Source organism: Dermacentor andersoni, chromosome 2, assembly GCF_023375885.2.
Source record: "Dermacentor andersoni chromosome 2, qqDerAnde1_hic_scaffold, whole genome shotgun sequence".
NCBI lineage: Eukaryota > Metazoa > Arthropoda > Arachnida > Ixodida > Ixodidae > Dermacentor > Dermacentor andersoni.
In genome coordinates, this window is record NC_092815.1 from 202,024,572 (window position 1) to 202,040,037 (window position 15,466).

At 45.1% G+C, this 15,466-nt stretch overlaps 1 protein-coding gene across 7 annotated transcripts in view; it reads right to left on the reverse strand.

Moving 5' to 3' along the window:
- Positions 1–4,791: 4,791 nt before the first annotated feature.
- Positions 4,792–15,466, reverse strand: part of Nipped-A (Transcription-associated protein Nipped-A) — a 361,163-nt gene continuing 350,488 nt past the window's right edge. For all 7 annotated transcript variants that reach the window (XM_055075904.1, XM_055075900.1, XM_055075899.1 and 4 more), the window contains 4 exons: positions 14,129–14,270; positions 12,232–12,428; positions 8,899–9,007; positions 4,792–5,525 (listed from right to left, as the gene is read on the reverse strand). In XM_055075904.1, coding sequence (XP_054931879.1) covers positions 5,416–5,525; positions 8,899–9,007; positions 12,232–12,428; positions 14,129–14,270 — 558 coding nt within the window. In that variant the 3' untranslated portion in view covers positions 4,792–5,415. The remainder of the gene's footprint in view (positions 5,526–8,898; positions 9,008–12,231; positions 12,429–14,128; positions 14,271–15,466) is intronic.

A 15,466-nucleotide genomic window follows, 5' to 3' on the forward strand; every position in this document is an offset into this window, starting at 1 on the left:
TCCAGGAATGTAAAAATTTTGTCACATATTGCAGTTACTATGCGCCCTATCCCTTTTCCACAATGTATAAACGTCTTGTACCCAACACCTATGTCGGGACATTAGGTAGCTGATAGTGGCCATATCACACGCTCTAACACTTCAATAAGAATTTTTAACAAAGGCTGTGTTTGATACAACCGCATTTATCTTCGCACAGAGAGCTTCCATAACAAACCACCAATTTTCGCTAAATTTTAACTTTGTGGTTTTTATAGTTCTACCAGAGCATCGGGCTCAACTCTTCGCTCCTCGTTAGACACACTCATAACACCCTAGAGTGCTTGCATGCAAAACTTATTGTGAAAGCCCCAATTCCTTATCTATTTTCAGCCTTACCTGCGCATCACCATTAAATTGTTCTTAGTCACCAAACATAACGAAGCGGCCTCCTTTTGTTTACTGAGGACACCAGGCGAAACTAATATATACGCATGAAAAACTAAAGAAAGTAGTTGAGGGTACAATAATTATTTGTAACGATTTTAAATGAGCTAGAAACGTTAAGGCTACGAGTCACATTGCACCTAAAGTTCTGCCTATTCCTTCAAAGTATATAATATCTGAAACGCATAGTTCTCTTGGAACATTGGGGAAATCTAGGTAATAGCAGCAGCGTGATACTTTCGTACACTCGCTTGCAGTTTCTTTAACCTTGTAGTTGATCAACATTCATTTACCATTGCAAATAAAGTTGGCGTATTGTTCCCCATATGTTCGCAAATTTTCACCTCAGTTGTAGTTGTAATTATGAATCGCAGCCGTCTAAGTTTTACAGCTTTCGTAAAACAGGCTAATAACGCTATGTAACCACTTGCGTACATATTCTGCTAGAAAATGCGCATTTAACACCTACCTATTTGGAACATTCCCTACACATTGGCCATACCATGCCCCTCATTCTTCCAAGATATAAACAAGATGCCTCGTTTAGCTCACCGAAGACACTGGAGGAACAAACTACGAATCTCGTAAAATACATGAAGAAACGAGGGATTAGTAATTATCTGCAACACTTGCATTTAAAGCAAGAAAGTTTCACAACGCATTGCGCTTAAAATTTTCTCTGTTTTCACGGGAATTCAGCCGTCTTGCGTGCTGTTGTTTTAGGACACTGGGAAACATTTCTATTAGTGGCAGTACGATATCCTGGAACGCTTCAATGAGTAGCTTTCTACAAAGGTTGTAATGAACCTACACAGAACAAACATATCTCGCTGGTCTATTAGAACATTGCTTCGTACTTCGAATATACTGTGCCCTGCATATTTTACTGAGGATACCGTGGGAGAAAACTAAATGACATGTCTAACGCATAAAAATTGGTAGAAAGTGATTATTCAGTAACTGTTTTCAGAGCACATAAGCAGCCCACACAGTGCAAATTTTCAGTACACGTCACCATAAAGTGACCTTCATTTTTTCAAAATACTAAATATCTGCTTTATTTTCCTCCTGTCGGGAAACATGTAACAGTGTAACTTTTATATACAAACAGCCTGAAAATGAAATCGTCAAAGTAAGAAGTGACACTTGCCTTTAGAAAAAATTGGAATCATTGTTGGCTAATTTATTAATCAATTCTTGAAGTTAGCAATAGTGCTTAGAATACTGCATTGCTCTTATCCTCCTACCTATTAGGAAAAAATGCCTTTGGCCTACGTTAGCTAAAACACCCCGTTCAAGGTTTGCAATTTGTATAGTTTCACTTGCATATGTCAAGGTTTGTAGTGAATATTATACAAAATAATTCATTTTCAGACTTACTAAGAGCCTGGCAAATAATTTTTAAGGAATAAAAGTAGCATCACGTTTCAGAGCTTAAAAACAAAACACTAGTGAACAATGAAGACACATTCTTTTATTGTTCATAAAGAAATGTGCCTTGGTTGGTAAGCTTTGGCTTGGCTTAGACACCAAACACAAATCCTCAACTAAATTGGCTTGAGTTTAGCGTAGCACCAAAGTTGTGGCCAGATGACAAAAAAAAAAAAGGAACTACAGGGGTGAGAACACCAAAAGCAATTTTGTAGCAATTTCTGGACCATGTAAAACTTCATTCTGAAGCAAAATGGAAGCAGACAAATTCTGATTTTGGAGTAGCCTCCAGCACATATATCTTGTTTGACAAGTTGGAACATGCAAATTTTAATTGAGCATTAATATAATTAGGCGGCTCACAAAGCCTTGCATTCTGCAGCATCAAAGATTTGAAAGGCAGCCTAAAAGCAATTTTCCTTCTAGTGTTGCATTAAGTGCTCGTGAAGTGACTGGAGGTGTTTTCCAACAGATGTGAAGTTAGGGCCAATGAACACCACGGTTGTTTATTCAAGTAACAGCACCAGCTAGCTCAAATCAAGATTCTGAACGTGACTGACTTCGCTTTGCCACTCACTAGAAGCATTACAATATCTGCAGTTCATATTGATTGGGCGTATGCCCCCTGAATAAGCGAAAAGTAGCAACATTCCTCCTCTCCTGGGCCCTCCTTCCCCGTGACCCCTCGCTGCACGTGCCTACTGTTGCAACATCCTACGGAGAACTTAAGGCCTTCTGGCTGTACCCCCTCCCCTTGAGCTACGTCACGCAAAAGAGGCCCACATAGAAGTTCCGTGCAGCATGCTACGAAGCTATGAGCGGCGCCCATGTGTTGAAAATGAGACGCGAAAGACCGAGTGGGCAAAGACGGCAATAGCAATTCGATTAGTTCCGGGAACCCTGCCGCTCCATGGATAGCTTCGAGGTTAGAAAAGTACTGGCATGCTGAGACATGCTTCCGAGCGCACTTTTTGTCTGGACGTGAACGGTGCATGTTATCTCTGCGCTTGTGCTGCGATTGCAGTTGTGTCTGGCAAGCCTTCATTGATGCAGAATGTGGATTATGTTCATGCCAGGATATGCCTAATAAGTGCTGCGTGCCCAATTGCTGGAGCAATCACAAATCGAAGCCAAAAAATCATTCGTTCATGTTTCCGCAAGATAAATGACAGAATATTGGGTGCCAATGCTAAGGCAATGAAGAGAAAAGCTGGAATTCTGCGGAATAAAGCAGCTGTTTCTTTGTAAATAGTTGCACGAATGTTTTGTATCTCCATTGCTAAACTCATTTGAGGTGTTGTAAATATGTGGACTGCGGTATATAGTGTATGTTATAATGCCTCGAAAGCGAAATTATTCGTTTAGAGCCTAATCTAGACTGGAATAAATACAATAAATAAAAACTATTTGATGCCGACGATAAATCAAGGCAATGAAGCTACTCTGAAGAAGAGGGCAGCACTGTGACTTTTCAATATAAGCCATGCTCCCTGTCATCATTTACCCGAAATTCGTTCTCAATCCTAAGGTTGAACCATTTCATTTTTTATGGACGGGCTTTTTAATAATGCAGCGCCTAGTTTTGCATAAATAAAATAATCTTGGAACACCCTCTGTTCTCAGCAGGTCATCTGCTCAACTATGCCTAAAAAAAAAAGAACAATAACTGCGCTCTGGTTAACGTTGCCCGTAAGGGCGCGATCCCTTCATTCAACCCGTATGCCCAAGCACGCCGCCGGCCTCTTCTCAGTGACATTACTCGCTGAGCGCTCAGGCTTTCTCTTGTCAAGTGGTGTTGACTGTTGCTGCTTGGCCTCTTGCTCGTTTTAATAGCAGTGATCACGCTTTGCAGCACTGCAATAGCTGCAATATCGGGTTTGCGACCACCATGATTGCCACAATTGCAGGGATGCACACTGCGATCAACAGCAACTGTCATAGCACCGGCACGAGCTTAAAAAAAGAAAGAGAAAAGGTGCCACGGGCAGCCCATGGATGCTCATGCACTTGTTTCCACCGAAATGGTGCCAGCACAATGTCACACCGCTCCACCAACCGGGAAGCCTGAATAAGCCTCTAACCTCCTCGCCTGCTCTTGGTTGCCGGCAAGAAATAAAAGAATGTCCCTAGTCCTACTTTTATTTCTAACTAGGAGTAACTGTTGGCACCCATTGGCAACCAGAATATGAAAGCTACTTCTTCAAGTCCTCCGAGAAAGACTATACAACACCAGTAATGTTTTCCTGGCGCCTGCCAGAGCCAAAGCTGTTTGGCGCAGCGTGGCGCAATTTCTGCCATTTTCTTGCTTTCAGCACAGCAATTTGCACGAGTATCAATGGTGAAGGATTCTCATCCCTGATTAAATCAGCTTGCATAAATAAAATTCGATAATTTTTAAGCTCCTCATAAGATTATTAAGGGTCTTCAAGACCCTAAATATTGCACTTTTGTATCCAGGGTTACCAAGGACAGCTACAAACCCTAAGAGCTTTGGCCTTTACGAGTTAAAGTTCTGCCTTGTCTGCAAGCATTTCACAAAATAATGGGCCACCGAAGATGTGGCCAGCAGTGACAATACTTGTAGTTAGATCTTATTACACTTTGCTGAGCAGGAGTGTGAAAATCGTTCTGGTGTCACACAGCCATTCTCTTGCTGAAGGAAATTAAATATAAAACGCACCTGCGTCGCAACTGTGTCGATGCGGCTGCTTTTCACCAGCTAGAATATGACTGACAATTGCAATAATAGCTCTGTGCTCTCTCCGATTCAACTCTGAGCCACAATATGGGCACAACCAACACGGCCACTTAAACATCTGCGGTAGCCCTGCTTTCCATCAAGGGTAATACATAAACAGATAAGCTAAGACATCAGGCAATGGAGGGCGTGCATAAGCTTGAAGGCAAGGCTTACAACAAAAAGTGACACAAATGTCCAGGCAGACATAGTTTTATTTCAATTTCATTCTCTTGGTCACATGTAGACCGAAAAACCATTTCACACAACTGAACTCTTCATATGTACGAACAGAAACGTGTGACTGAAACGAGTGTTGCATGTTGGAAAAGATCCTATACAAAACTTAAAAAGGCAATGTACAAAAAGACTGCACACCGAGTGTCTTCCCACTGCACCACACATATCTGGTGCATGTGGTCACTCCTGGCACTATCAGTTGTGTCGATACGACTTTGCACCAATTATTAGTGATGATCAGATAAAATGCTGGTGCTATAAAGTCAACAGTGGCTAGATAGACAGCAGAACACACTGTCCGTCGTGTGCCCTGTCTAGTGCAAACTGATGAATTTCAAACACAATGGTCAGCATTTCACCATGTCCTTGCACGATGCTGGGCAACCACTCAAACTCCAACATGGCACTTGAACAAGAGAAAACCAGCTCTATGATGAAAGATGAAATAACTTGCTTTACAATAATGGCAGCCCAGAATTGGGTATCACAACACACATATGAACAAATGACAAAAAGAGTTCTGATCCAAGTGACGATGAATGAGATGCGAAGGGCAGGATAGGATGCAAGTGTATCCGATATCATAGCCAAGGATGCCAGGCAGGGTCCATCCGACAGAGGTTGTCGTGACTGTTGGCAGCCGCCACCAGTGTGCTGACTTTGCTGTCGGCGCCATCAAAAGTGGCCAGAGCTGCACAAAACGAGAATATAAAAAAGCATCCTTACAAACAAAAAATGGCTTGTTGCCATATTCATATATTTCTACATACATTAACACTTACGAATAGAATAAACCTCACCAGCCACATTTATGAACCATATTGTCTCTTCACAGTACCGGCTTCTGGCAAGGGGACAGTGTGGTACGGGGATGGTATTCTCATGCAATAACTTTAGCAAGATTTTGCTAGACTCAGCATTGGACACGCGTCTGAGTATGCAGCTGATTGTGCAAAAATAGCGAGCTCGGCACATGCCAGAAACACTGTCGGCCATGTACCCAGACGCGTCCGGTGTTGAGTCTCATGAACGTGCAACTATCTCTGAAAGTGACTGCCTGAGAATACTGCGCTTGGCTGCTCCCCAGAAACCAGTGAAGTAGGCTGAAACTCTAGGTCTTTTCTATCAGCAATATGACAGAGCTTTGCCTCATCGAAATATTGCCAATCATGATAGTATTGAGCATGAAGCACGCTACTACATGCCACAGTGATCCGACCAAAAAGATGACATGCACACCACGCTGACGGTGTGCGAGCAGTAGAATCGGCAGTTGCAAAATCGAAGGCCACCGCCACTTGGTCCCGGTCCTGCCCGATTGAGCAGGCCCTGTTAATCCTGCCCTGTTAATCCTGCCCTACACTAGCCTCAGCTGCTTCGCTGGGTCTACCACCACCAGGAGCTCGAGTCCCGCTGCCTTCGCAGTCCGCCTTCTATCCACTAAGCGATGGCATCGGACTCCCCCAATCAAGTACCGTCACCAGTGCCACCACCCTGCGAGCCCGAGGTCTCCGCTCTCAAGCTCCTGAAGTTTGGTTAATTACCATCAAATCCTTGTTCTGTTGCCACCGCCTCAGTTCGCAGTTGACCATGTTCGACCACGTCGTTGGAGTGCTTCCGCCTAATACTGCTGTGACTGTTCACAATGTTCTATGCTCACCGCCCGTCGACCGACCTTAAGACTACCATAATGTGACAATCATCGAGCACACTACTGAAACAGAGCAGCATCTATGACAGCAGCGTCTTACATTGGAGGAGCTCAGCAATTGCAAGCCTAACGTATTGCGCTGCATGCAAGCCTTGGCTGGAGACCTGGCTTTTCCAACCGACAGCACACTTCTACGGGAACTTTTCCTGCAGTGTCTTCCACCACAAGTGCACATGATCTTGATGTCTTCATCCTTGATGCTGGAATCTCTGGCTCAGTTGGCTGACAAGATTACGGATGTTGGTTTTCCCTCCGTGGCCACAGTTCATTGCACTACTGACCCTCTGCCTCATGGCACAGCCGCTGGCGACCACTATGAGTGTCTCCTCAAAGCTAACAAGGAGCTCACATGGCAAGTAGTGCGACTGACAGCTGACGTCTCTGCCATCCGAACATGCTGGTTGCGTTCTTCGTCATGACCTTGCCGCCCCAGCCCCAGCTGCTCTGGACGCCGTTCTCCCCCTCCTGCTACGCGCTTTGCTGGTACCGCTGTCGCTACGGCTTGCACAAGCCAGTGCCGCCAGCCCTGCCCCTATGCGGGAAACGGTTGGGCCGAACACTGACGACAACCACTGTTCCCACCCCAGATCCAGTTGTCTCTTCCACCTCACCAACGGTGTCACAAAAGTCTGCTATCTCGTCGACACTGGCACCGAGATCTGCATCTTTCCTCCTACGTTGGCTGAGCGACGCCATCCTCCTGACTCACCTCCTTTCACCGTGAACAACATAGAGTTGTGCACGGAGGTTACGGACGACGAGATTGTGCGCCAGGTGATCGCACTGCCGCAAAGCGACTCGGACTTCGGTGACGACACCTCTGGCCATCCGCAACCATCAATGCAAGGCGTTGTCAACGCTCTAATACTGTTGCCTAGTGTGTATGACGAGAACATGACGCTTGCACAGATGCAAGCAGACGTCTTTACAAAAAGCAGGAATTTAAAACAAGGGACCATCCACGACTTTTCAGTCCAGTTTAGCTGGAATAAAGTTCGGTTTTGCGACTCATAAATTTTTCGAACCATTCTTTTATTTGCACTATTTTTCGGTCCCCTCCAGGTCCGGCAAGTCGGTCAGCTACGGTAACGAACATGATGCTCAGGATAGCTATAGGCGGGCTCGACTCTATCAAACGTGCTACGAATCCTACAGAGGACATACTGCGGTTCTTCACAGACAGTGATAAAGTGGCATCTGTGACGTTAAGTTATTAAATTTCCATTCTGTGAAGGCAAAGTTCGCTGATTCAGTCTTCTCATTGCTAGAATTGGAAGCATGCTACGTTTTTCTTGCTATAAAATCGGGTGCACATTCGATTTCCACTTTGTTTAAGAGCCATGTCATGTTTACGTTGGTTTTCTGCTTCGAAACCATAAAAGATTTAGAGATGTGTTTGAGCTGGGGCAAATACTGCCCCATCTGTCTTTTGTCTTTTGATGTTGTGGTGTCTTTTGATGTTATTTCTGCTTCTTGTTTAGTTTCACCCCTCAAATAATTTTACTAATTTCGTTGGTCATATCAGGGTTGACTTAAAGGGAGACTAAAGGAAAGTGCTAAGTGAAACTAAAGTGATAGATTAGTGCTCGAGAATCTCTAAGGCGTCAATATTATCGTGAACAGAGCCTTAGTAATCGAGAAATCGAGGTAAATGCAGGACATAATTAGAGACTCCCCCGGGCCATTCAAGCACTTGCCCGATGACGAAAGCACTCCTCAGTTAAATTCTGTCACTAGTACTCAACTACTCGCTGCAAAAAACATCCTCGTATTCTATTACACGATCACATAAAATGCTACTTGTCCAGTTCCATTTCATGTTTAGAAAAAAGAACTCATTGAAGTTACCGTTGACAACGACGTGGTCGGTCGAAAGGTTTCGTTTTCACTCGACTTTGCGCTGCTCACGCTTTCGCTGGCTCGCAAAACTTGCAAAAACTGCAAGTAGCAGAGAATCCAACTTCCATGTCATGTCGCGGGATGCCTGAACGGTCTACGTCACTGACCAAAAAGCAGCTGCAGCGGTGAATCCGCCGCTCTGTTTTGGCTCAGTGTCGCTGTCTGCTGAGCGCAGTTTTACTCACTGATGGCAGCAAAGGCCGGTGATCGTGCACGCAGCATACCCACTCCCCCGTGATTCTCAAATGTCCCCGCGGGACATTTGAATTTCAAAAAAGGTATTCGGACCCTTCAGATGCAATTCTCTCGTAGACTAAGTCTTTTCTTGGCACGAAACAAGCGTTGCGAGGTTTCTGGAAAGGTATTTAAGCAGTCCACGTCGCCTTAGTATCTGCCTTTAGTGTCCCTTTAACGGAAGTAGACTGTACTGCAGTGAAGATTGGCAGCCACTCACTCTGAAGTCGGGTCATGACCGCACTGACAGCCTTGGACACCATGCCGATGATCTGCTCGCCATCCATGTCCTGTGGTGTTGAGCCAGGTGTTGCACTGTCATCTTGCTTCTGCAAGCGAGCACCAGAATGAATAAAGGTCACTGGCTCATAGCCCTGTTCACCACAACAGCATACAACCAAAAGAACAGGCAAGGTACAAACCAAACATAAGCTCACGACTGTGCACATTGCCGGAACGCTAGGAAACTTCACAAATCAGACAAGCCATTTAGTCCCTTTACGTGTATGCACTATTATTCTAAAGCATAATATGTTAGTCTATTACAGTTGCCACCCAATTAATTGGACACTGATGATTCAGACATGCTTGATTATTTGGACAGCTCCGTTGCACTACCACTGGCCCCACCGACTTGAAGTATAAGGGCGACTGGAATTTGGGTGCCTTACAGTGTGCCATGAGATACTTCGGACTCCGACTGCACGAGCGTGCGAGTCGTGCAGAAATAGATACATTTTTGTTTTGACACATTGCCGGCATGTTTACTGGCCATGTCACTGGTGCCTCCCGCCAATCGGAGCTAGTGAAGCCTAGATGATCTAATAGTTGCGGACTGCACCCAAACAGTAGAACAAGCCCAGTCAAGCTGCTAAGTCATAAAGGCTGCATTTGCTATTTGCTCAATTTGTCGTGCGAGTTCTGTTCAGCTCTTATAATCCACCAGTTATGGCAGGCTGATCCTGTTGATATCATAAGTGGAGCGATGCTCTGTCCACTTACGAAGTGTGAAAAGCGTGAGAGGGATTAGTATAAAAGGTATTGCTAGAAAATCGTGGCCACAGACTGTCTTGACCAAAGACAAGTGCATGCCTGCAGAACAATGTTGACAAACTTGGTCCGTGTTCTCAGACGATCAATTTCGTAGATCCCTTCACTTTGGTGTTATTTCGTGTGATTAACATTGGACACATCAACGAGCGGCAGCTTATCTTCACTGTGATGAGATAGCACTGTGCCAAGAATGCCGTCGCTCGTGCAAGCAATATGTCTTGCGCTAGTCATCCGAAATCTAAGGTAGAGCAAAACCTCGCTAATTCCAACTCGTCCTCTGGTTCAGACAGGTGTATGCATACTTATGCAATCAAACTCTCATTAATTCGGACGTATTTGGCTGCATACAGTTGATTTGGACAACTCTCAGAGCTCAGCGAGCACCATAAATGTGTGACGCAACAAAGCAAAACCTCGGGCAGTGTTTAACCGAAACAAAGTGGCGGAGTCCACATCGTTATAGTCATCAATGGAAATCATGCGGAAATGACAGCAACACCGGAACGCTTCGCTCCTATTTGTGCCTTCAAAGCCTTTATTTTTGCATTTACCACCGCGCATGACACCGCATCAGCTGTATGCCTACATAACTGCCTAGTCGTGACCTACGATCACGTCGATAGCGACAGCAGTTTCGTCTGCAGCAGTTGCGGCAAACAGTACTTTCTTTTTGACTCAGTGCAAACCTGTCGAGAATGACGAGCACTGGCTGGTACGGTTTATGCGAATGCAAAACACATTATGTTCGATGACCGCGGAGTCGGGGATTTGACTTTTAAAACTACTTTTAAAACAAAACTACTGTTTGAGTGGGTACAGTTTAATGAGGTTTTACTGTACTACGGCTTAGTATGTACTTTTTCTAAGCTCCGGCCAACTATGTTTTAACGAGGTTTACCTGTAATACAGATATAGTAAAGAGCATGACAGATTTTGCGAAACGCATCAAGAAAAGCAAGCATGTACGCCTGATCACTGTGCTTGTCTCTTAGATAAACACGAAGACTAAAGCTGCAGAATTACATGGCACATGAAAAGCTCACATAATGGCATACAAAGCACCAATGCAAGAGAGATGGTAGCTGAGTGTATAATATTTGCTGTCCAGAACACGCAAACTACGCAGATGCACACGGCATCTTTCTTAATACGGCAGCAGACACTGCTCGCATGTTTTTCAGACAGCCATCATCATTCAGCTGCTTGTGCTTGTCGAGCAAAAATTTGCTGAAAGCTCTGACAATCTGCGGGCAGTCCGGAACTTCGGGTCCATGAAAAAACAAACACTTCTGACAACTCTCAGACTAATGGACTAATGCTCTGAACCTGTCAGAGCAAAATTAAATGCAGCGAAGCAGTCCCAAGTAGTCCGGGACTGTTGGGGACTGATAATCTAAGAGGCCAACTGTGTCCCAACTGTGTCATGTGACAACTACCCCTTCCTACTCTTGGTATGTTTACCGCAGTACTTCACGTATGCTTCAATGCATAACACTGCTGTATCAAGGTGAAGCTGACTTTTGGAAACCAGCACTATGGAACTTTCAGAGCTTCAAAGCCATTGGCGAGCATTACAAATGTGGAGTTAACATGGCTGCTTCTATGTTCTGCATTGCGTGTGTGTGCAGCTTGGGTGGAATAGCTGGTGCAGAAGTCAGTTCTTGTACAATGTGAGGTGTGCGACATGATAGACATCAGAATCAGTGAAGAGATGAAAAGAGGTTTAAAGGGCACCCAGATGCTAGCACTCAGCTCAATCTGCTACCCCTACAGAAACCCAATCTGCTACAAAGAAACCCTCTACAGAGTTCATCAGAGTACTGTACCACGTTAGGTCAAGTCCAGAACATGGTGGCTTTGACACGTTTCCGGCTCCTACATTTGCTTCCAGCAGTTGCAGCATATGAACACATGGCTTGAGAGGTTTGCACCCATTACTTCAAGGAAGCCATAGCTGGTGGCACAATTCGGACACTACCCTTAGCTTGACTGCGCCACCTCAACTGAGACACCTCACGTGCCTCTGACCAGCTCAAAATGTCCGGCTTAACTGGAGCATGGCCAAATGCACATAAAAATCAGCACTTGCTTCATGTTTCTTTTTTTTTTGCCTGTGCTGCTACATCATCAAAATAACCTAACTCACCCAGTTTTATTTTCTTGTGCAGCATATTAAAAAGTTTCATGCCATAAGATAATGCACGTATTCAAAGGAATCGGGAGGCACACTAAAATAATTTAAATGAACAAAGTTTTTCTGCAGAATATATTACCTTGGTGAAGCAACAAAACTGAGAAAACGGGTCTTGCATACTGCTGGTGCTATAAAAAAGCAATGAAATTACGTTTCCCATCGAAACTTACAAACTGCCCAATTATTCGGACATTTTCACACACACCTCTGCACCCAAAAGATAGTTAGCAACCGCGGCTGTACAATACCAAATTTGAGTGAAACTATTGCATGTTCTAAGGACAGTGCCACCAGGACTGCACGCACCTTTTTGTGCCAGGCGATCAGCTCATCCCGCAGGATGGCACGCAGCAGAGCTTGCAGCTTGAAGTTGGGCTGGGCCACGCAGCGTGCCGTGGCAATCATGCCAGCCGTCATGGAGCCTGCCACGCCAATGCTGGTCATGAACTCGGACAGGTTGGGCGTCAGGCGGAAAGGCACTGGCCTGTTGGCATCCAGGTCACCTGCAAAGCATGCGGCACCTCTACATGAAAATCACATGAAAGGCCTTTGAACAAAAAGTCACAGTTACAACGAAAGGTGGAGCATTGATAGCGATGGCAGGGTATAAGACAACTACACGAAATAAGGGTCGTGGTTTTAATAACCGCGTAAATTGCAGTAAACATCCACCCACTAATAAACTGACAAGCACAGTGTCACAGGAAAACATGAACAGATCTCATTACATGACCACTCGCTCTAATAATGCTGGCATGGTGAAAAGTACCAGCCACCCAGAACAAATGCTTTGGTCTGCCACGAATATTATCAAATGTTACAATTTTAATATTCGTATTCGATTTGAAGATGTTTGAAAGTTGGTTGGATTGGAACATTCGAAACAAATAGAATATATTGCTGGCTGTGCAGGAGAAAACATGTTCCCCTGCATTCGCTTTGATTTAATCTAAGAAAATATCTAATCTTTTGCTGAATTCTGTGACAATTTCGTGCTGCTCGCAAAATTTCACCTCTAAAGCATGCCTAGCCATTGGACACGCCAACTTTGCGGGAAAGCCAGCCTTTCAGTAGCAAGAAACATGCGTTTCCCGACAGCGAGGGTGCACTTTTTTGCAGCACCACTCCCAATCCGAACCTACTGCATGACGGCAGATGTGATGAGTGATGGCTGGCACAGGGTCAAATGCCTCTGAGTTTAGGGGTGTTTGCTGTAAAATAAGAAACAGGTTGGCTAGAACGGACAGACAGTGGGAAATACTCCGTTTTCCAAGTTAACGAGTCAAATAAACAATCCTGTAGTATAAAGCGGCAACCACATGCATGCGATGTTCAAGCAACGTGACAGACACACCCTTGCGCGTCATCACGCCCAACGTGGAGCAACCACATGAATGTGACATCGCGAAAGAGCATGGGGACAGGATTACATCATTATGCGAATAAATGCTATCGTGTCCCCGTAAAGAAACCTCAACCTCACCAAGAGGTCGAGGTTTTATATAGGTCTAGCTTTAATATGCTATCATACCCAGTGGAAATCCGTCCCATGGCCTAAGCATAAAATGCCATGGTGCCATCTGGTGAGCAAAACTTTCGCAGCTCTCGGTGGCACCTCAGGCCTAACAGCGTCAGAACAGACATCTTATCTCAATAATAACGATAAGAGAGCACCGATACTTCGTCCTCGGCTTGAGATGAGACGAAGCGATGGCTGATTGTGCTATTTATTTTTTGCTGTCACGGCAGAGAGCAAGTTGGCAAGAGCGAATTCGGATCAAAGCAGGCAGATGAAGGCAGACTGGTTGCTGCCAAGTTGTTGCGAAATTGCTGTCCCCAGCGGATGTCGCCGTGCCGACTTCTGGGAATCAAGCGATATTCTCTGACTGGCCACAAACCGGCGCCACGACAAGCAAGAGCGACGGATCACCCTCCGCGAAAGCAAAACCTGCTGTTTGTTGCAGCTGCTCAAAAATCTCGTGCATGCGGTTGTGCCTAGCAGAATATTTTGCCATCAAAAATGAGATCACGATATTTGAACGAGTTAAGGGGGTAGGCTACCCACTGATAGTAAGCACCAGTATATTGTGTATTCCTTGGGATATGTTTAGTTGTGCACAATTTCTTGTCGCGCACTGCAAGTACAGCATTGAACGGCTACTGCCCAGTTTGGTGACCAAAACAACAAAGAAGGTGCACTCACCGGAGATGTCGTCGACATCAAACTTGAAGTATGAGAAGTTCATGAACCCTGAGTCTTGGTGCAGGTACATCATGTCCGGGTTCAGACGTGTCAGGTGCATCACGAACTCCGCAAAGCCTGCCAGTGCCAGCTGCAGCGTGAACTGCATAGGGAAATAAATAAATAAAAATAAAAATAGGCAGCTGATTTAAGGCAAACAATGGACATTCAATCCAGCCATTCAGCAAGTCAAAGGCTCTTCGATACTCTAACATTTTTGGTTCCAGTGAGTGAAGTTCAAAAATGTGGATCGTACAAACTGCATTTGAAGTGCCAGAAGCTACTGTAAAAACCCGCATATAATAAAAACCCGCATATACACTTAAATCTCGCTATAGCGAAACGGCTTATAACAAAATAATGGATATAACGAAAGAATTGTAATTCCCCTTGAAAGTCCCATAGAAACCCATGTGTTTAAAATTTCGTTTTAACAAAAGATTCATTGATCAACGGATATAACGAAAAACCTTTATTCCAAAATCACACCTAACAAGCCACTTTGTACACAACATATAGATTTCTTAAAAGACTGAACACGGCATCTCCTTTCTGGTCATAGATGTATGTCGGCTTTATGCTGGCTTCATCGATAATTAACGATGACATATGCTGCCTGCTGCTCATTGCGCAACACATTGTGGCCCTCTGATGCGGCAGTTCAAATCTCCCACAGCTGCCCCTCATCATCTGGCAACACTCCAAGCCAAGTCAAGCTGGCCACGCAGCCAAGCCATTCCATCCGCCGTGCGCCTTTGTTTGCGTTGTTCCGTACGCTGCCCGTCAGTGCTTTTTCCGCCGTGTCGCCAGTTTCACGACAGAGAAATGAATGGCAGCAGCAGCTTGAAGCTAAAACGGAAAGTTATCGCCTCGGATCAGAAGGCAGCCATAATTAGGGCTGTTGCGTCAAGCACGAAGAAAACTCAAGTGGCAAAGGGGTTCAGCATTGTGCCGAGTACCCTTTCTACAATCCTTAGCAGCAAAGAAGTCATCGCTGGTGCTGTCGCACGTGGCATGAAAGGTAGCCGGAAGAAGCTGCGGTCTCCTGCCTTTGAAGCCATGGAAGAGGCGCTGTTCAAGTGGTTTTTGAATGCAAGGGCTGCTAATTTGCCCGTGAGTGAGGCGCTGCACCAGAGAAAAGCGAGATACTTTGCTTGCATCATGGGCTGCAACAGCTTCTTGCAAGCAATGGCTGGCTGCAGCGTTTTAAGGAGCGCTGCGATATCGTTGGCAGGGTCGTCACTGGCGAGTCCTAGGCCGCTGACAATGAAACCGCAATGATGTGGGTAAAAGCTAATG